Genomic DNA, 21,637 nt, shown 5'->3' on the forward strand with positions numbered 1-21,637 from the left:
ATAGGAAACTTTTGAAAAATGGAATTAGTCAAAATTGGAAATGGAAAAATCATACTTTCTTCAGGTCTGTGAAAACTGTGCAAACAATCGTTTCATTTGTCCATCGCTTGCTCAGTCTAATTTTACTCTAAACTAAAATGGGTTATTTGAACTGGGGTTTTTTATGCAAAACCCCAAAATTTTCTATTCTATGATTGTGGAAAATCATTCCCTCTACAAAATTCAGGTTCCTTGAAGCTCAACTGACTATGGTGGTTTGTCTGACACCGGTTGTCTAAAACAGTCTGTCAATACCTCCCAACTCCTGAATGCGCAACCACAATTTAATGCCAAAAAACCCTCCTAAAAAACATTAATTTTTTATAAAAAGTAGAAATAACAGTCCCAAATTAGTCCTGGTAGCCATGCTAGGTACCATTCAGCATGGACACATCTCTGCTTTTAACACTTACTAATAAAGTAACATACTAGTTATGGCTGTTCCAGGAAATGTTTGCAAAAATCTCCATGCTGCTTGAAGGTGCTATATCGAAGTTGCACAATGGTCAGAATTATTTATTACCAGAATTTGTCCTGTATCTTGAACATGTTCATTAAAAATTATTATAACTAAAACATTTCATTTACTAGCATGACGAAAAGATGTAATTGTATTTAAAAATCTTTAGAGGGTGACCTATAAGTCATGTGCATGATGTCAGTTATCATATACACAGATATTCACTTATAGTTCTTTGAGGGTGAATTTTATTTTTTTTAATCCAGAACTCTTAATGAAGCCACCACTACTGTCAAATGGCAGCACATTGATAATCCAGTGTTAATTAGGCACAGGTTTTATGTGGGATAAATTAAATTTTAGTTATTTATCACAAATATATGCTTTTTAAAAAAGGAGAGAAAAGAAAACAAAAATGAAAATGTCACTTGCAACTATAATAATGCACTATTAAAGCGTAAAGGAATTACCATGTACTACAAAAGACCACCTGGACACAAAATTGGGCTGGCTCGTGACAGATATAATTAAATTTCTGTTATAGTCATTACAATGTAAAGCCATCCCATTGGTCCAGCCATAGCAACAAAGTCACCATGTTATGACGTCACTTTATATTGGTACTTTTTATTACTGAGCGTTATCGTTTAACAAAAACAAAATCTAAATAAATTTGGCATTTTTATTATTATTATTAATAAGTATATTTCAAATTTAACTATAAGGATTGTCTGTTATTTCTTTTCATCCACAAACTTATGTGTGAACGTACCCCGATGACTTAAATTAAATAACAGACAATCCTTAAATAGAAGGGGTTTTTTTTAATGACACCACTAGAGCACATTGATTTATTAATAATTATCGGCTATTGATGTCACACATTTGGTCTTAGAGAAGAAACCCTCTACATGTCCTTAAATAATAATGCAGAGCAGACCGACTGGAACAACAGAACCCACTGTCCACCTCGCATGTGGTCATTTGTGAAAGCGTTTCACTACAACTGAAAATTAAAAGCAACAGAAGAGGCACGACAAGCAGGCAAGACATATTTGACACATACCAGCTGAAGCTTGGTGAGGTAGCGCTTCCACCACAGGTATTTCTGGAACTGTGGACCCAGCGCGGCGAGACCGTAGTATGAATACATTATCACATGGATAAACGAGTTGATCATTGCACCGAAGAACGCTGATAAAACAAACAAAACTATAATCCGTGACATGTGAAAGGAAACAACATTTTTAGCATTAATTAATACACACATTGTTATTAGGAAAACATAACTCAAGTTTGGCTAAACACATAAAGGAAATAATTTTAAAACAGTACTTTCCTTAGTTTAAAATGTGTATCTGTATGTTTCGGGAATGTTAAAAATAATAACGGTCAGGTTTGGGTTATTTGCTGTACAGGTAGCTAGTTCTAAAAGTTAGGTCTCACTACACAGATGTCATCTGCCATTGAAGCCCATGTTAAATTGCCCAAATTCAAATGAAGATTGCCAACAGAATGGGTTCTCGTTGGCACTAACAACATACACCACTGCGAACATACATTAAATAATCCTTTTCACTCCAAAATTAAGAACATTTCCATCTCAGTTTTTTGCAATATGACTGCACCTGGCTGTAGTACCAGTCCAAACAGGTGGTTCATTGACTAATTCACTCCGGCTGTCTCTTGCGCTATACACCGACATCTCAAAATGTCAATGCACAATATTACAAAATAACATGAGCAAAATACAGCCAGAAGGCTTACCATTAAACATATATATTGTTTTAATTCATCACCATTTCCTAGTAGTGAATATGTGAACCATAACATGTGTCACAATTAGGAACTACAGTGGACCACGATGAATGAACTCTCACCCGAAAGTCAGCTGTGTAGTGAGACCTTAGAACATAAGAATTTCATTGGCTATTTTGTTTATCATGATAAATCCAAACCAAATCTGGTGCAAGTCCAATTACCATCTCCAATGTTGCAACCATGTTATGGGGTGTTTTTAAGAGAACTAAACACATATTCACATTATTTTATAGAATTTTAGGATTTTATACTTATAACTCATGTCTCTATAAAAATCCAATGGAATTCTAGCAAATGCCTAGAAATCAAGGTAATTTTAATACATGTGAATGGCAAAAGTGAAAAAGAAGTTACTGTTAATGTTTTTAAATAGCTACTCGATCTGTTTATAAAACAATTACAGTAACTTACCAAAAGGAATTCTGACTTTTGACTTGTTTTATTGAAAGCAGTACTAAATGGGGTTTACAAGTAGGGCCAGAACAGCATCCACTTACCTTACCAGAGCCTATAGCTAAATTTAAACTGTTGTTTGCCAAATATCAATTAAACTTCAATTTGGTGATTTCATTATTAAAATGTCAAATATAAATATTTACTGCAGATTTTCTGAACAAATATGCCAAAATGCTAATAATTTTTGGTGTTCAGTATAAAGCCAGTTTTGGAAAAAGAGCTTCCTCTTATCAGCACATATTATACAGTACTTGTAAGTATGAATTCATTGTTGAGCCACACTTACACTGTCCTCCTGCCACCCACTTGACTCCGATCCACCAGATGGGAAACATGGTCGCATGGTGATACACGTGCAGAAAGCTCACTTGGTTGTTCTTCTTGCGTAAAATAAAAATAATCGTATCTAGCATTTCTAAGAGCTTTGAGAAGTAAAACCACCACAATGCACTTGCAATCTGAAAGTAGAAAAAAATAATCAACTTTATAGCAGGAATATATTAACAAATTTATGGCATAAAGTTTGAATCATAAATATAAAATTTACCATATTATTTATTTATTGGTACAATAGACCTCTTTCTCATTCCACTGCGCATGTGCCCGTTGCGGAGTTACTCGAGGACGCAAACCACGAGATTTCGCGAGATCTCGCCAAAATAGACCTATCTGCAAATTGGGGGGCAAAAGCAATGGGAGGCCACGACCATTGTTCAATTATTAACTGTTCCAATCGCATATGTCCGGGAAATTCGTTATGTGGGTAATCGTTTCACGTAGAAAACGATTTTAATGTTACTCTAAGTACGAGGGTTTGTTCGGTACATTTTGTAGGAGGGAAGCCAGTGAACGCATAAGGGACCAAAACCTTACCGGTTCTGTACAGGACGTTCCTACACAGGGCGGTCTAGTATACTTAGATATGGTGGAAAACACATTAACAGTAAAGAAAATAAATATATATTTTGTATATAAAGAAAATATATGTAAAATTCGAATTATACTCAATAAAATATATAACGTGGCGTGTGTAAATATAAAAAAAAAATATGTAGTCAGGACAGCTATGTACAGAACGTTCCTATACAGGGCGGTCTAGTATTCTCTACTTAGATATGGTAGTAAACAGTAAATAAAATAAATAAATATATATTTTGTATATACAGAAAATATATGTATATTTCGGACAATACTCAACAGAATATATGTATATATATATATATATATATATATATATATATATATATATATATATATATATATATATATATATATATGAACTTTTAATGTTATTATTACTCAGTGTGTTTCAAATTTAATTATAAGTATTCTGTTATTACTTTTACGTTCATTTAGGTATGAACAAAAAACCCATCCGCGAACTTATGTGAGAACGGCTTCGCCGATTCACACAATTTACGGATGATTTATTTTGTTCATACCCCGATGAACGTAAAAGAAATAACAGACACTCCTTAAATAATAATAATAATAATAATGATATATGAATATATATAGAGTGATGACGGCTGTGTACAGGACGTTCCTACACAGGTCCGTCTAGTATTTTATATACTTAGATATGGTGGAAAACACATTAACAGTAAAGAAAATAAATATATTTTGTATAATACCCAATGCGTTCATGTTGACACTGTATAAAAATGTGTGTATGGGTAAACAGAACGGCACCTACCTTCAACCCCCCCCCCTCCCCTCAAGTCCCCCTTTTTTTAAATTCCCACTTTAACAGCATAAAATCAATTCCTTTTTTTTACTTTTCCCAATTAGATAGACACTGAGAAAAATGCAACAAAACACCTTCTGATATATATATATATATATATATATATATATATACAGTCAAACCTGTCCTAGCGGCCACCTGTACTCAGTGGTCACCTGCCTTAAGCGGCCACTTTTTTCCTCCTAAACGATTTATAATGTAAATGCACCTGTAATAAGCGGTCACCTGTCTAACGCGGCCAGCGGCCACCTAAATCGGATCCCAAATCGCTCAAATACCTGCATTAAGCGGCCACAGTAAAGTTTTACTCTTATATAAAAGGGATATTTTAACAACAGCGATAAGGTGCAGCAAATAACCGATCTTCACACCTTCAGGAATAATAGTACCCATTCAGTCCCGACATCTCCACTGTGTATCAATTAAGGAAGTATGAATCTGACATGCATCTAATTGCCTCTGGGCAGGCTACGCTTGACATTTGTAGATTCACTTACTATAACAATACATCGCATGAAGTCGGAATTAAATAATTAAATGGAAAAAGAAAACAAAATTGTGGAGAACGGTTAATTTAATATATTCTATTTGCATTATTTCTGAAGGAGACAACATGTCAAAAGTTGATTTATAGTCAACTATGAAGCACAAATCCGTTAATTAGCAGTACAGACGGTAAAACAAGAAACAACAACAAATGTTTTAAAGACTATATATGTGGCAACCTGTACTCAGCGGCCACCTATCTTAATCGGCCACGTTTATCTACTCCCATGTGTGGCCGCTTAAGACAGGTTTGACTGTGTATATATATATATATATGTGTGTGTGTGTGTGTGTATACTCTCTGTCTGTCTGTCTGTTTCTCTCTCTCTCTCTCTCTCTCTCTCTCTCTCTCTCTCTCTCTCTCTCTCTCTCTCTCTCTCTCTCTCTCTCTCTCTCTCTCTCAAATATATATATATCGATCGATGCCATAACCCTGTCGATGCCATAACCTATGGAATCTGTCAACTGTTTTGTTTATACTTTTTACGAGATAGTCTTTTAATCTGGCGTTATCAAAACCCTCGGGTACGAGTCGCAGAGACTTTGTCCAAGTTGTTGCACTGCTTTTTAAAGGGACATTCCCGAGTTTGCTGCAATTTTTAAGATGTTATCGACTAACATAGACTTTTTAACGATTGTAATTACATATCAAATATATTTTTCTGCATAAAATATCAGTGGCTGTATATTAAACGTGTTTCTGATCGTTCTAATATTTGTACTATGTTAAATTTCATCTTATTTCCTAAAATATTGTTTTTTCTTATGTACGAAGTTATTTGAAGACAAAATCCAGTCTGGGCTTCTTACAAATATTAAGACGATCAGAAACACATTGAATATACAGACACTGGTATTCTAAACAAGAAAATATATTTAATATGTAAACTTAATCGTAGAAATATTTTATTAGTCGGAAACATCTTACAATGCAGCAAACTCAGGAATGTCCCTTTAATTTGAACCATTCCGCTGTAAATTTCAGCGGACCGTTTTCTACGGCCATTATACCATCTAATTCGAAATATGTACATGTTAGTTGCCAAAGTTTAAAAGTCTCCTACGAAGCTACTCAAGTCACCCATAACAACCTGTCTGTCACGCCCCCCAATTTGTAAATAGACTAGTTTCAGTCTATTTTGTCAAGGGACGTTACTCTTCGCGCGCATGCGCAATAGGAATGCGAAATACCTCTATTTGTAATATAAGAGTAAAGCAACTCTATATTTGTATACACACTGACATACTTGATCAGATAATTTATTAATTAGTTAAATAGGTCAAGCAATTCATGTTCAACAAATTAAATTAATCAAAAGATTTTGGGGAAAATTTACAAAGCCCTCTTTAGTTAAACACAGATGTTTACAATTGGCCTTTTTGGTCTCTGCCAATGTTTGATAAAAATAAATTATTTTTTAATGATGAACCGGATAAGAACTTAATAGGAGAAAGCCAACCCCCAGCTGATTATGATGGTCACAAGACAAAAAAAAAAATATGCAGCTGGACCTAATAAAACAATAAAGTATTGTCATATAAGTCATTCAGAAATTATCTTTTTAAATTTAGTAAGAAAGTTCATATTTACCTTCATTTCTCCCTCTTCGTGTGTATATCTGACAGGTTGACAAATGTAACTATAGCCTTGATGTGTTGTCCATACTAATAGCTAGAAAACAAACAAAAAGGTTAATTGAACTGAGATTTATCAAGAGTTGACTGTATCATTAATTCTATAAATGGCATGAATATCTAATAATGGAGTGGAGCCTTCTGTAGAAGATACAGTGTATCAGCTTTTTTCATCTTCATCTGGCAGCTAACAATAATTGACAACTACTACTGTAACTGCTAACTCAATCATCTATGTTTTCCTATTTTTTCTAGTCAAATCTTAACAATTGCTATCATAGCTATTTTTGGTAAGCAGAAAATGCTGTATACTTTTATTGATTAGTCTTGTATTCCATTTCAAAATGAAAAGGCTGTTATATAAAATATATAACATATCAATTATCTGAACATCAGTCAAAACATTAATTTTTAACATCTAGTGGGTGTTGAACTAAATAGCAGCAATGGAAATTCTATGTGCACTTCTCAAGGTCAGGACACGACACATCACAACCATTGGTATACCAGTCATTAAGCACCAATGGGGATGGAGGAACAAGAAACAAAGGGTCACTCAAAAAGTATTGGAAGGATATGTTTTATTTAACGACACACTCAACACATTTTATTTATGGTTATATGGTGTCAGACATATGGTTAAGGACCATAGAGGAAACCCGCTGTCGCCACTTCATGGGCTACTCTTTTCAATTAGCAGCAAGGGATCTTTTATATGCACAATCCCACAGACAGGATAGTACATACCACAACCTTTGTTACACCAGTCGTGGAGCACTGGCCGGAATGAGAAATAGCCCATTGGAGCCACCAACAGGGATCGAACCTAAACCGACCACACATCAAGCGAGTGCTTTACCACTGGGCTACGTCCCACCCCAAAAGATATTGATGTTATGACCTATTACACATGACATGAGCACTTCACCATCATGTTATATCCGTGAACATTTTGTTTTAAAAATGTTGATTAGCAGCATTTCTAGTCAATTAAAAATTTCAAAGCAAGTACTCTTTAATGCTTTAAAATTGTGTAGCAATGTCAAAAATTTACCTGGCGAATTGCTTCGCGATACTGAAAAACAAATTTCCTTGTATATATCCCATCATAAATAAGATAAATAGAGAGATATCAATGAAAAACTTTGTGTCCTAGGACTTCAACTCACCTGAGTACATATATGGAGGTTGACGAGAATGAGAACAAAGTTGTAGGCATTGATGAACCACTTCAAGTTGAACGGTTCTCTGTGTTCCATCACTTTGGGTCCCACCCACACGACCACAAGGTAGAGACATGTGAAGAACACAGTCGGGAGACAGCTGTCCATTAACAGCCAGTCTTTGATACGGACATCTGAAATTATAAATATACATTTTAATTTTAATTAAGGATTTATAGACATGCAATAAAAGGAACTTAAAACCGAAGGGCCAAATTTACAAAAAATGTTTATGTATTGCACACATGTAACTATATAGAGGGTTCATACACCCTTTTCAAAACTAATTTCCATACTTTTTCCATATCTTTTTCAAAACACATTAAACCATTTTTCACACAGACTTTCCCATATTTGCACGAAAACAATGTCCCACAATTCGAAACCCACTTATTTTAAGATACATGACCAACTTCCAAATGCACACTGCGCAAGTGTATAAAATCAGAAACTCCTGATTAGCGTAATAATGTTAATGATTGCGTGTAAAAGGAGATCGCGTTCGGGCGATGTTACACAAGTTACTGAAATTTGCTTGTTTTCCATACTTTTTCAAAACTTGCACACAAGTTCTTTTTTTTCACATACTTTTTAAAGACCTGGAAATTGAAAAATATAAATTCCATACTTTTCAAGGATTTCCAGACTGAGTATGAACCCTGTATATACATTTACAATGCTTATAAACATCTGTGTTTCAGAAAGGCTGGCTTCGCAAATTCGGCCCGTAAACTCAGCTCTTAAAATAGTTGGACAGTATCAAGCTCAGTTGGTACAGTGTTACCCTGAGGTGCTCCGGTCATAGGACTGAACGTCTCGGTGGACCCGTTCTCTGTGCATAGTCGAAATAAAATCACATAATATCACGATATTAACGGCCAAATTGTTTTGTTTTATTTGGACATGAAACAAAAAGGGAAGGCAAAGATACGCTGACCAGTTGTTTGACACTTAAACGAAGCTGCTCGAAAGTATAATCAAAACATGACCATAATTTTTTTTTAAATAAATAAAAAATTTAATTGATTACTCTGTGATGTATAAGTCTAGGAACATTTTGTTTAGTGACATTTTTAGTCAATTGAAAAATTGATTAGCAACTACAGTTTAATATTTCAAAAAATCTCTAACTTGCTATGTGATAATGAACAAAATGTTCCCTTAAATTAACCTGAAACGGATTGCTGTAAAACAAACAGGTCATGGTAAACCAATGGATATAAATATATTTTAGTTAAAAAAGATGTTAAAATTAATTTTTAACATTTTTTTTAGAATACGTAAAAAATATAATACTATATTCGTGTTCATTAGATACAAGTTATCTTACAATTTGTTGTTTAAAAAAATATCCAACTTACACTGGTTTGTTAGATATGATTAGAGATGATTTGAAACAAGTTGTTGTAAGATAAACAGTATCTTAACAAACACGAACACAGTGTTCTCTGTATATCTGAATGGACTTTATTTTGGAAGTTTAAGAGATACTTTGGTGAAATATTCCACTCACCTAGAGCTAGCCCTGACATATGTACGAACGTGAACACTGTTCATTGCATTAGTCAGTGACAAGTAATATACAAAGCAAAGTATTTAAAATATTTCTCACCTGCGTGTGTCAGACATTTTTCGTAGAATGCCTGAAGTTCGTAAATCTTGTCTATCGCCACCTCCATGGTAACCTGCAACACAAAATAACGTCTGTTAAACAAAGTTACTTATACATATGTATGAGAGATCACTATTTGTGATTTATAGCATATCACACACAAACATCCCACAAATGTCTGTCAGATTGGTCCATAGTATTGGTAATTAACTACATACAGGTCAAATCAATATTATATTGTTCTCCCAATTTAACAACACAGAAACCAATTGCTACTAATGCCCCACAAGTTACAATGTATGTAGTACGTAAACTGTTGTAGTTTGTTTGTCAAAGGGAAACCAATGAATTGGCATGAAACTACATGTATATACTCAATAATGCTATAACTCAAATAAAAACATATTCAGTTTTAAACCCAAATCAACTCTCACAAAAAATGTTTTACCCCAAAAACCTCAAGTTTTTTTTTAACAAATAACATGCACCAGACTGAATATAGATTAAATCTATTTTTTTGTAAACAGGGTGAAGTTTGTTTTGTTTAACATCACCACTAGATCACATTGATCTGATATACCAGTCGAAGTGCACTGGCTAGAATGAGAAATAGCCCAATTGGCCCACCGGTGGGGGTTGATCCCAGACCGACCGCACATCTGGCAGACGCTTTACTACTGGGCTATGTCCCACCTGTAAACAGGGTGAAGACAAAATGCTGGATCAGCCAAGGTAAGCAATTTCACTTTAATTGTTACTAGTACATGTACCTGTAATTGAAAAGGCAGTATACAGAGACTAAAGTAAACAGGGTGAAGACAAAATGCTGGATCAGCCAAGGTAAGCAATTTCACTTTAATTGTTACTAGTACATGTACCTGTAATTGAAAAGGCAGTATACAGAGACTAAAGTAAACAGGGTGAAGACAAAATGCTGGATCAGCCAAGGTAGCCAATTTCACCTTAATTATTACTAGTACCTGTAATTTTCAAGGCAGTATACAGAGACTAAAGTAAACACGGTGAAGACAAAATGCTGGATCAGCCAAGGTAGCCAATTTCACCTTAATTGTTACTAGTACCTGTAATTTTCAAGGCAGTATACAGACTAAAGTAAACACGGTGAAGACAAAATGCTGGATCAGCTAAGGTAGCCAATTTCACCTTAATTGTTACTAGTACCTGTAATTTTCAAGGCAGTATACAGAGACTAAAGTAAACAGGGTGAAGACAAAATGCTGGATCAGCCAAGGTAGCCATTTTCACCTTAATTGCTACTAGTACCTGTAATTTTCAAGGCAGTATACAGAGACTAAAGTAAACAGGGTGATGACAAAATGCTGGATCAGCCAAGGTAGCCAATTTCACCTTAATTGTTACTAGTACCTGTAATTTTCAAGGCAGTACACAGACTAAAGGCAGAACAGTTTTACCTTGGCTGTCACACCAGGTGGTTGCCTTCATCCTCACAACAAAAGAAGATTTAACCTATGCAATTTGATGGTAATCTGGATACTGATTTGTTTTTTTAATGTTTTTAAAATGCGAGTTGGTATGGATTAAAACTTAATGTTTTTATATGATTTTTAGCATTATTTATGACAAATTCATCAGTTAATTTTTAATACAAACAGACTGTAATAGGTAGAAAAATACATTATTTTGCTGCTGAACCTATATTTATTAAGGATACTTAACAAAGAGAATACTACACTAAGCCACGTGTCTGTTACATATCATTTGTCTTATAACTAATTCTTCAAAAATCATATTGCTTTCACTTGTTACGTCATTAAACAACTTGTCATAAGATAACTGGCCAGTCATGTAGTGTTTTCTGTTTCTCACTTACTGTTTAAACAACCTCAGTGGTGACGATTGTCAGTGACAGCGAGATAAAGACTACAATACACAGGTTAACAGATATTATCATATTATTACCCATAATCGATCCTAATTATATCACTCATCACTAATCGATGACGTCGAAGTGTTACGTCCCACTTGGCGTTCTAGTGGGATATGTACCAAGATATTTGTAACCATATGGGTAATATAATTTTACTTGTCACAGTACAACCTTAACAGAGACTGTCTTGAGATTGCTGCCATTTTAATGTATTTCTGAATAATAAAGCTTTTTTAATGACTAAAAATACATACTAAATACATTTTGTTTAGAATATCAATGTCTGTATATAGCCAATGTGTATATAGTGATCGTAATGTTTTTAGTACAGACAAAAAATCATTCTACCTTCCAATAATATTGTATGTATGTAAAAATATATCTAATAAATTATTTTAATTTAAAATATATTTAATATATAGAGGTTATTACCAGTGTTTTTCGGTATCGTCAATATCATATATTAGGAATAAAAATTGTATTATGCGAGCCTCTGGCGAGTATAATACATTATTTTTATTCCTAATATATGATACTGACTACACGAGGGTAATAATCTCTTTATCATATAATCTCAAGCTTAATACAACGTTTTTGTAAACTGTACACGCAACTTTAATTCCAGTCCGCCATTACTAGATATTCAAATGATGTAAGAATATGTGGCGCGGTGTATTTTTGAATGAAAATGATGTCAAATTCGAATGACGTCATTTTGGATGTCCTTACATCAAAATAAAGTTATGCCTAACGTTTTTGTTTTCTGAACGCTGGACAGCTTTCAGTGTCAAATTGCCATTGAAATGTTTTTATTTGATGACAATGAATGCATACGTCAATCATGGAGTGTCACCCAAGTACGTTTGCTTAAATGTCAATAAACCTAGTGCCGAGACCTCGACTAATTTACATCTAATTTGCAAAGTTATCAAATTCTCAAAGTATGTGATCTGAAAAATATCACATACTTTGATTGCACTGAAAATGTAAGATATTATATGCTAAATACATATATTTACACACAAGTACAAAATTATTGGAAGGTAAATCTATTTTAGTCTATACTAAAAATATTAGAATGACTATAAACACATTGGATATATATACAGACACTTGATATTCTACATACATATAAACACGTGTATACATACATACATACATATATACATATATGTATATTATATGAAAATATGTTTAAGCTACTGCAAACATTAGGTACATGTATGTAACCAGCCTCGGTGGTGTCGTGGTTACGCCATCGGACATTAGACTGGTAGGTACTGGGTTCGCAGCTCAGTACCGGCTCAAACCCAGAGCGAGTTTTAACGACTCAATGGGCAGGTGTAATACCACTACACCCTCTTCTCTCTCTCACTAACCACTAACAACTAACCCACTGTCCTGGATAGAAACCCCGGATAGCTGAGATGTGTGCTGAGGTGTGTGCCCAGGACAGCGTGCTTGAACCTTAATTGGATATAAGCACGAAAATAAAGTTGAACTGAACATGTATATAACAGGATAATATCAACACCAACCATTCAGTTATTCATCGGACAGAACAAGTCCACTGCTTCTAGCAACAAGCAAACAAACAGCAGCTTTTCTAAGATCGCTATGCTTACTTGAGAAAGTCCACAAAGGCCGAAATCTGCAGGTCCGTGCGAGATGGCAGTATAATAGCCACCCACTGAATGTCCTCTACATTAACAGGAGAACTAGTGGTGTACCAGTGCTTCAGTCAGTCTACCGTGAAAACACATAGCAACCCAATCAATAGACCAAATACCAATTAAGACACTGATGCGACTGCTGTATCAATACCATCAGACAATGTTTTAATTGACTCCCACAGCTACCACACAATATCTTGTAATTAACTAAAAATCAAGTAAATGAATCAATTATTACATTAGCTAGCATACATTAATTTAACTATTGTATATAATAACCTGCATGTACTACACATGTACATGTGTATATACCAAAGTACATAAACTAGTATTATAAGATTACATACAGGTACATACAATTAAGCCACGCAGTAAAAAAAATCCACATTACACAATTAAAATAGTATTGACTCCGAGTAACATGAAAAGAACACCATTATATTAATAGTCTAAGAACCAGATTATTTAAATTCAAAGTCCACTGTGTCTCATATGTATTAATGATGTAAAGACAGATTAACCCTTTCTCCACTGGTGGTTTCTTTGTTGTATTACTGTTTTCAAGGTACTTTTGACAAAAGGTTCGTAATAATTTGAACAGGTTATTTTAATCAACAGCCAGCAGGTGTCAAACATATGGTAACGGCAACAATTAATTTAGGAAATGAGAGAGAGAAAAAAACATTCAACCACTGCCACCATGTAGGCTACTTTTGAGGGTACATAATAAAAATAAAACAGACTATTAGTGCCTCTAATAAGTGGTTATAAATGGGTTTAAAATGTTTTGAAATTTCCATACAATGTACATTAAATTATTACCTTTTAGGACAATTTATGTTTAAATCATGCTTCTTGCTTATAACTATTTGCCATTACCTGGGTAGGGGGATGGGGGGGGGGGGGGACTGCACGTGCACACATTGTACACAACAGACTTACAGGGTGACTAGAACTGGTCACCTAAAGGTCAGCAGGTCAAGAGAACAGCACTTACTCAGTTACTGGCTATTAAAACTCAAAAGGCTTTATATCCAGCTAGACAACACAACAACCACTCAGGGAAAACTGAGCCAGATTTCTTCCATAATTAAGTCTCCTCTAAAATATTGACTGTAAATTTCTCTGGAGCATTTCAATACCAAAATACTTCTAAAAATATGACCAAGGGCAAATATATTACATCTGTGAATAAATATTTCATTCACAACTGTTCAGATCTCTCTCTTTTAAATAACGTGACAAAATGGATTTTAGAAAATAGTGTTATCAATTGATACACATTTATTAAAATGATTAGGGCAGGCAGGCTTTCTCGAATATGGTAGCCAACACCCGTGTCTAGAATTGGTGGTGGTGGTGGTGGTGGGGGGGGGGTTAAAGTTATGAATTTAGCCATGCTCAGTGGCTATAGTGGCCTGGGTTAAAACAGCCCTGCAGATATGCTTGTTAGATCAAGTTGTGGATACTATTTAGCTTTCGACTTTGTGTTAAGTGCTCCTGGCAACATATTCTATAGGGTCTGACCCCAAATTTTTTTTATTTAACTTATAAATACATGTACCTGTCTTTTCATATTCCTGACAATAGTAACAGACTTGTTCAAACATGTTCAATACGGTCAAATGTCATATGGTTACTACAGGGGTATTTTTGTTACAATGTAACTACCAAATCAGATCTCATAGATAACAACAGTAACATATGTGGCTAAAACTCCTATCTGCAGCATATCAATCGACATATACACCATGGACATAAATACTACCATCCCTTACCCTTAAAGTAAATCAGAAGATATTGGGGGTTAAGCTGCTCATCTCAGAGATAACAGATAGTGTCTAAGACAAAATATACATGCATGTTTCTAGCACAAGGTACTAGATGAAATAAAATTGCATACATTTTTTGTCCAGATGAAACTCCCCAGTAATTTTTTTTACAACCAAAACACTCACATTTATCACCAATCACTGATCCAGGGCACAATATTTCACAAGAACCGTTGTTCTGTTCACCTATCAGTTACCCAACTTTAAAATCACGAGAACCGCCAATCGGTTACGTGGTGAACAATTACATTCTAAAATTAATAGTACCATACATCAGTAATGAAAGAGAAAATCAGTTTGTTTTTAAATACATATGAACCACCAATGTAGCACAGAACCGTAGTTTAAGTGTTTACGAGAACTATATTTCCGTGCTTATATGCAATTAAGGTTCAAGCACGCTGTCCTGAGAACACACCTCAGCTATCTGAGCTGTCTATCCAGGACAGTACGTTAGTGGTTAGTTGTTAGTGGTGTGTGAGAGAGAAGAGGATGTAGTGGTCTTACACCTACCCATTGAATCATCAAAACTAACTCTATGTGGGAGCCGGTACCGGTTTGCGAACCCAATACCTACCAGCCATATATCTGATGGCTTAACCATGACACCACCTTGGCCAGTCATCAATTATAATTGGTTTGCACTAAATTATCAACTGTTGATTATACAATCAGTTTTAACTGAATTCGAACATAACAGGGATTTGAATTAGAAGGACTATGCACATATGCACATGTTATCAGGATGTTATAAATTGCAAATTTCTATATTTTTCTTGACATACGTATAAAAACAAACCCAAACCTAGTATATTGACATTAATCCCATCATTTAAACTGTAGGAACAATTGATTATGAATTTTTATAATTGATCATCACATCAGTAGTGCCTACTGATCATCATCATTTTTTTTTTTAATCAATTATTGGAACATCATAGCTTCACATTACAGAAGCAGTTATTTTTCAGATCTAGAAGGTGAAATAGAACTTCAATTACTAACCCGAACAACCTTACAAGTAGTACTAAACCAAATAACTTCCAGCTGGGTCAAAGTTCGAGGTGCATCTAACTTTTGATAGAGAAGTGAACACCACAAGTCCTGTGATTGGTTATAAATGATAAATATGAGTGTGTTGGTTGTAAAAAAAATTAGTTTCATCTGGGCTAAAAATGTATGCAATTTTATTTCATCTAGTACCATTGTGTCAAGCAGCTCTGTGCTTGGAACATGTATGGGGTACCTATAAAAAAAAAAAAGTACTCAAATTGTGTGTGGAACTAGGGTAGTCAATTTCAATTTCTTTATTGACTTTGAGCTGAAAGCTCATCAGTACAGAATAATGATATATACATACAGGTAAACAGTGGTGATGTACATAAATTGATATAATTATATTATACAAGCTATTAAATACAGCTATTTCTCAAATTTGCAGCAAGATATAAATATTTACCTAAATTGCGCATTTGCTTAATATTATGTACAGTAAGCAGCTGAATAAATTTAAAGACAGAAGGCGTTTTCCAATAATATGGCTTAATAAGTGAAATTCTTAAATTGTTATATAATGGACAAACCAATATAAAATGATATTCATCTTCAATTTCATTAGCACATTTAAAACATTTTCTTTCCGATTTATCAATATTGTGATATCTGCCAGTTTCAATGGCTAGACTATGGGCTGATAGGCGGTATTTAGTAATATGTTTTCTAAAATGTACAGGAAGGTATTTACTAAGGTAGTATTACAAACCATATATGTTACCATCAATGAAATATCTATAATAAAAACATTTTGGATCTGACCTCTAATTACCTGTCGTGCTTGATCTAGCAGTCTTTGCTTAATGACATGTAAGTGTTTAGAATCAATATGTTGATTTAGCCATAACTCTCCAAAACCTAACCTAGTCAGTTCATATTTGACATAATAAGCCCAATTTGTTTCATTCTGAACCTCAACACAATCATATAGATGTAAGTAACAATTTTTAATAATGTAATTATCAGTATTTAAAATTTTGTACCAATACTTTATCATACTGAATATTCTATTGACTCGTAATGGTACACGACCCAGTTCAGCATATATCAGGGAATTATTAGTGGATCGTTTTACACCTAGTAATCTTTTACGAAAATTGAGGTGAAGCTTTTCTATTGTGTTCCCTTTGTGGAAACACCAATACTGAAAATGCTTCAAGTCAAGCTACCAATGTTATATTTTAATTATAATACCATAAATATTGTGCATGTTATGAGTTTTTGCTGATGTAAAATTTCGGTAACAATTCATAAAATGCCTCACATAACGAACTTCAGTTACCAGAAATCCCTGCTAAGTTATCGTTAGTTAAATATGTAAATTGTCATAAGTAACCTTGATATGTAACAGAACATCATAAAGCTATCCACAAAATTTCATATTAATATTTTAAGGCACTGCAAAAAAAGTTTGGAATAAAAGTGTCCATATCTCTAAGTTCAAGGGCCATAACTCCATCAAAAATGGGAAAATTAACTCCATCAAAAATGGATAAATCACCAGGAAAGTCTAACATGATCTGTAACAGTACATGACAAAGCTATATACAAAATTTTAGCTCAATATCTCGAGGCATTGTAACAAAAACTTCCAGAAACTATGTGGGACAGACAGACCGACTGACAGACAGGACGACGGAGATGAAACCTATAGTTCCCTCCGGTTGGACCAGTTGTAAACTTCAAAAAGACAGCCAATGAAACTATCAAAAACATATGACATTTTTCAAAATATAGCGAAAACACCTGTATGACTTAGTGGCTAGTTTTCTAAAGGAAAACTTGGTATTCATGGAAGATTATCACTGTTTTTCACAATAAATTAATGTGACTTGAGAAAGGCAAAGTATTATTGCCTGTATGAAGTATTGTTTTTATTATATCATGGGTGAACCAGTTTCGGTAAGCATTAGCATTCGGTTCTAAAGAATATCAATATTTATAAACAGACATTCGTTATTCAAATACCTACATGTACCTTTTTATTAGCATAAATTTCTATGCTTCACATAAACTAAACTGGCCGCTAAGTAGCTAAGTTTACCACATGTGTGTCGAAAACTGTAGCATGCATCAGCAGTAAATATTGTTAACTACATAACCTCTTCCGGAGTGTGAGTGGTATAGCTTACAGCAAAAACTTTCCAACACAAAACATTTCAGCGTTTTATCAAAATATGTATGTTGTTCAACAAAACATGCACTTATAATAATTTATAAAAAATATTTTTAATATTTTAAGGCATTTTACAAAAGGTAGTCCTCGAGAACCAATGATAACAGACATTTTAGGAAAACGAATATAACAATTATGATGTTTTGCAATCATGTTATAAGTTCAGCAAATGAATGGTTATAATGGTAAAATTGTTTTGGTAAAAAATATAAGCTGCATTCTTAGTTTTAATAAATATATAAACAGATATCCAAAAAGATATTTGTTAAAACAAATAAGTTCCATATATTTTGGCAAGTATCTGTAGATGCTGTGACAATTATGCAGGGCATAAAACTTGGCATGAACAATTTTGTCATTCGTCTGTCGGTTATGCAAAACCAATATCGACACGAACGACGGATCGTTTGTGCATAAACTATAATCGATCGTCAGAAAATGTAAACTGACGTGTTTTGGCTAATATAACTATTTTTGGAATAAAATAATAAGAGAACGGGCCTAGCATTGCAGGATTAAATTTGATTACCGTTGTATCTGAACCACAGGTATCCTCAAACAGAAACCCGTAATACAAATGCTATAGTTACATACATAACGTTACTATGATATATCTGACGTTGTTGTTTGGGGATACCGAGAAAATCTTTCGTGCAAACACTAAAACCACACGAACGACATGTCGTTTGTTTGACAAAAATCTAATTTTATGCCCTGATTATGTGCTTTCAATAACCAGATATCAGTACATCTAAGAACAGACAGAAATAGGTTTTTTTTAATATAGTTTTCTTTCCAATTAGTTTTTGAAAATTATAGAAAAAGGTATTTAAAAATGTTCTGTGTTTATGAGTGGGTACAGTTAAGTCTTGTTTTCTTTGCTCATTTTAACTTTATTTTTACGAACATTTCTGTGAATATGACAGACATTTGTTTACTTTCCCCATGCAAATGTTAAATTTGTAAAAAAATATTCAAATGTACGTACTACTGCACACAAATGATGCAAACACCGAAACAGGAACCTCATACTTCTTAATAATGTAATAGTCTTGAAAGTAATTGGTTTAATTGCCCAAATAAAGAATTTTGGCAATAGGTTACAACACTTACCCAGGAAGTACTAAATTTATATGTCTGTTCAGCAGTATCCACTGTTTATTTCACTTTTGTCTTTCTTCTCTACTTTTTGATTTAAAATTTGTTTTAAATAGTGTCCATTTGTGGATTTAAACTTTATTTGTTTAGTAGTGTCCACTTGTTCATCTATATATTATTATTGTGTTGAATGGCCATGGATTATTGCGTAGGGCTAATGAAATTATAACTTGTCACGATTATGGCTTAGAGCTAATGCAATTTAAGTTCATCTTAAAATGAAAGTCTCATTTTACACGAACATAGATTTACATTTGGAAAGCACTGAAAAACATTAAGTATGTTCTGCTACAAGGTTTAGTACATCTAAACAAAAATATCTTACAACTTTTATAAGAATACTGTTCATAATGTTTATGCTTTGTTCGAGTAAATTCTGAAATTATAAACTCGATAGTAGCACTTACGTTCCTGTTCATCTGCAAAGAGCAGATTCCGGAACAGTGTTAACGTCTAATTTAATTTTAATATGACAATTTTAAACTGTATCCCACCTCATATACCATGTTTGCAGCAATGATGTAGACATGTATACTTTATTTTTATATAATATGTAAAGCGTATTGGACGCTATTTCCAAGTTTGAAGATCATCAAAATGAATAATTCTACGAATTCAATCGAACGTTCAGTGGTGGAAATTACTGATCTCAGTCGATAGTAAAAAAAATTAAAAGGGGAATAATTCTCAGTTATTATCAAACTTTTCAACACAATTTTCATTTTGGTGTGTTAACGCATTGGCAAGAGTTCAGATCGTTCCAACATTTAGGGTTAGGGTTAGTTCTCCTTAGAGCTATGTAAATGTTCAAATGATCAGAACTCTTTTCAAAGGATTTACCAGGATTTGTAACAAAATGAAAATAAGTTTAGGTGTTACATTAGTCACTTGTTATTGGGCATATGCAGTTAACATAATTACTTGCCCGACATGAAAATTCCACTTTGCACGGGCGTCAGGTAATGGGATTTTTTTATCCTGTGAGCCTACCAACTAAAATTGGTCAAAATAGGGTACGTTTTGGTTTTTGGGTATAAACATTCCACTTTGGGTCTCTTTTTTTTACCAATTCCTCATTTGGACTGCTAATATTATACAACAGAAACAATCATAAATGTCCATGTGTTGTACAATTGTTGTTTTTAAAAAAAAACAAGTTACTTCCCCTTGTATGTAAAATATCCCAGTTGGAGAATTTATATTTAGTGTCACCAACATTATTTGAAGAATTTTCGTTTCCCACATTTTTATAGATATATATTTTTTCAAAATAACACAAAAGAGTGCATTCGCTGTCGTAAGCATGTGTTAAATTTCGAGTTCGCTGTCGAAAGTATGGAATAATCATTATAATGATACCGGAAGTGGGTGCTTCTTATCAAGTTATAATCAACGTATCAAGACTTACTGTTAGTGCCAATGTCTGTTTTTAAAAATATTAACAAACCTGGTAGATGTCTGGAATAATACTAAAATGAAGAAATGGCTTTACAATTCATTTAGTAATGTGTTGAGGTCAAACCACAACAGAAACGTGTACAATCTTGACAACTAAAGACATGTTGCCAGCAACAAACACAACAAACTGAATCGGTACATGCCGGCATTTAAACCAATGAAAATACTTTTTATAAAAATATATCTGATACACATCACCTCATTGGATTACAATCACTTAGGAATTTCTTCCCAATTCAACCAATAAAAACGCTCGTTATAAAACAACTAATGATTTACTGAATAACCGAGTGTGTGCTCGGATAAAACGTTACTTATATGGATGGAAATTTAATAATAAAAAAATAATAAAGAATGATTGAAATAATGTATGAATAGTGTTTCATTGTAGCAATGGCCTAGATAATGTATGCTGCAAGTTATTTGCTCCCAATCACATTGCGTATTTAAAAGGTGCTGGGCTACATATCTCTTGTTCCTAATCGCCTACCCGTATATTATTATTATTCAGTTACGGTCCATGCACGATGCCGTTGGTCCCATGTAGGCCAGTAGGTCAAATTAATAAATATTAATTTCGCAGTAATATTTATCTGTCTTCGGTTACCTGGGTAGTCAGTTGTCGTGTGTGTGTGTGTGTGTGGGGGGGGGGGGGGGGATATATTTATTTGTAATAAACAACTCCGTACCATGCCGTACCATGTTTAATAAAATAATAGTTAATAAAATATAGTGTGAGAGATGAAACACGCTTCTGCTACCAATCAAGGAGCACCATCAGTAGCACCGGCCTCGGTGGCGTCGTGGTTAGGCCATCAGTCTACAGGCTGGTAGGTACT

The 21,637-nt window shown here is 33.9% G+C and overlaps 1 protein-coding gene across 2 annotated transcripts in view; it reads right to left on the reverse strand.

The window, feature by feature from the left end:
- LOC121380673 (elongation of very long chain fatty acids protein 4-like) overlaps positions 1-20,938 on the reverse strand; it is a 29,003-nt gene extending 8,065 nt beyond the window's left edge. For both annotated transcript variants that reach the window (XM_041509608.1, XM_041509607.1), the window contains exons 1-6: positions 20,788-20,938; positions 9,540-9,612; positions 7,874-8,061; positions 6,661-6,741; positions 3,063-3,234; positions 1,566-1,693 (exon numbers count right to left, since the gene is read on the reverse strand). In XM_041509608.1, the coding sequence (XP_041365542.1) occupies positions 1,566-1,693; positions 3,063-3,234; positions 6,661-6,741; positions 7,874-8,061; positions 9,540-9,606 (636 nt within the window). In that variant the 5' untranslated portion in view covers positions 9,607-9,612; positions 20,788-20,938. The remainder of the gene's footprint in view (positions 1-1,565; positions 1,694-3,062; positions 3,235-6,660; positions 6,742-7,873; positions 8,062-9,539; positions 9,613-20,787) is intronic.
- Between the last annotated feature and the right edge of the window lie 699 nt (positions 20,939-21,637).

This window comes from Gigantopelta aegis, chromosome 9, assembly GCF_016097555.1.
Source record: "Gigantopelta aegis isolate Gae_Host chromosome 9, Gae_host_genome, whole genome shotgun sequence".
Classification (NCBI taxonomy): Eukaryota; Metazoa; Mollusca; class Gastropoda; order Neomphalida; family Peltospiridae; genus Gigantopelta; species Gigantopelta aegis.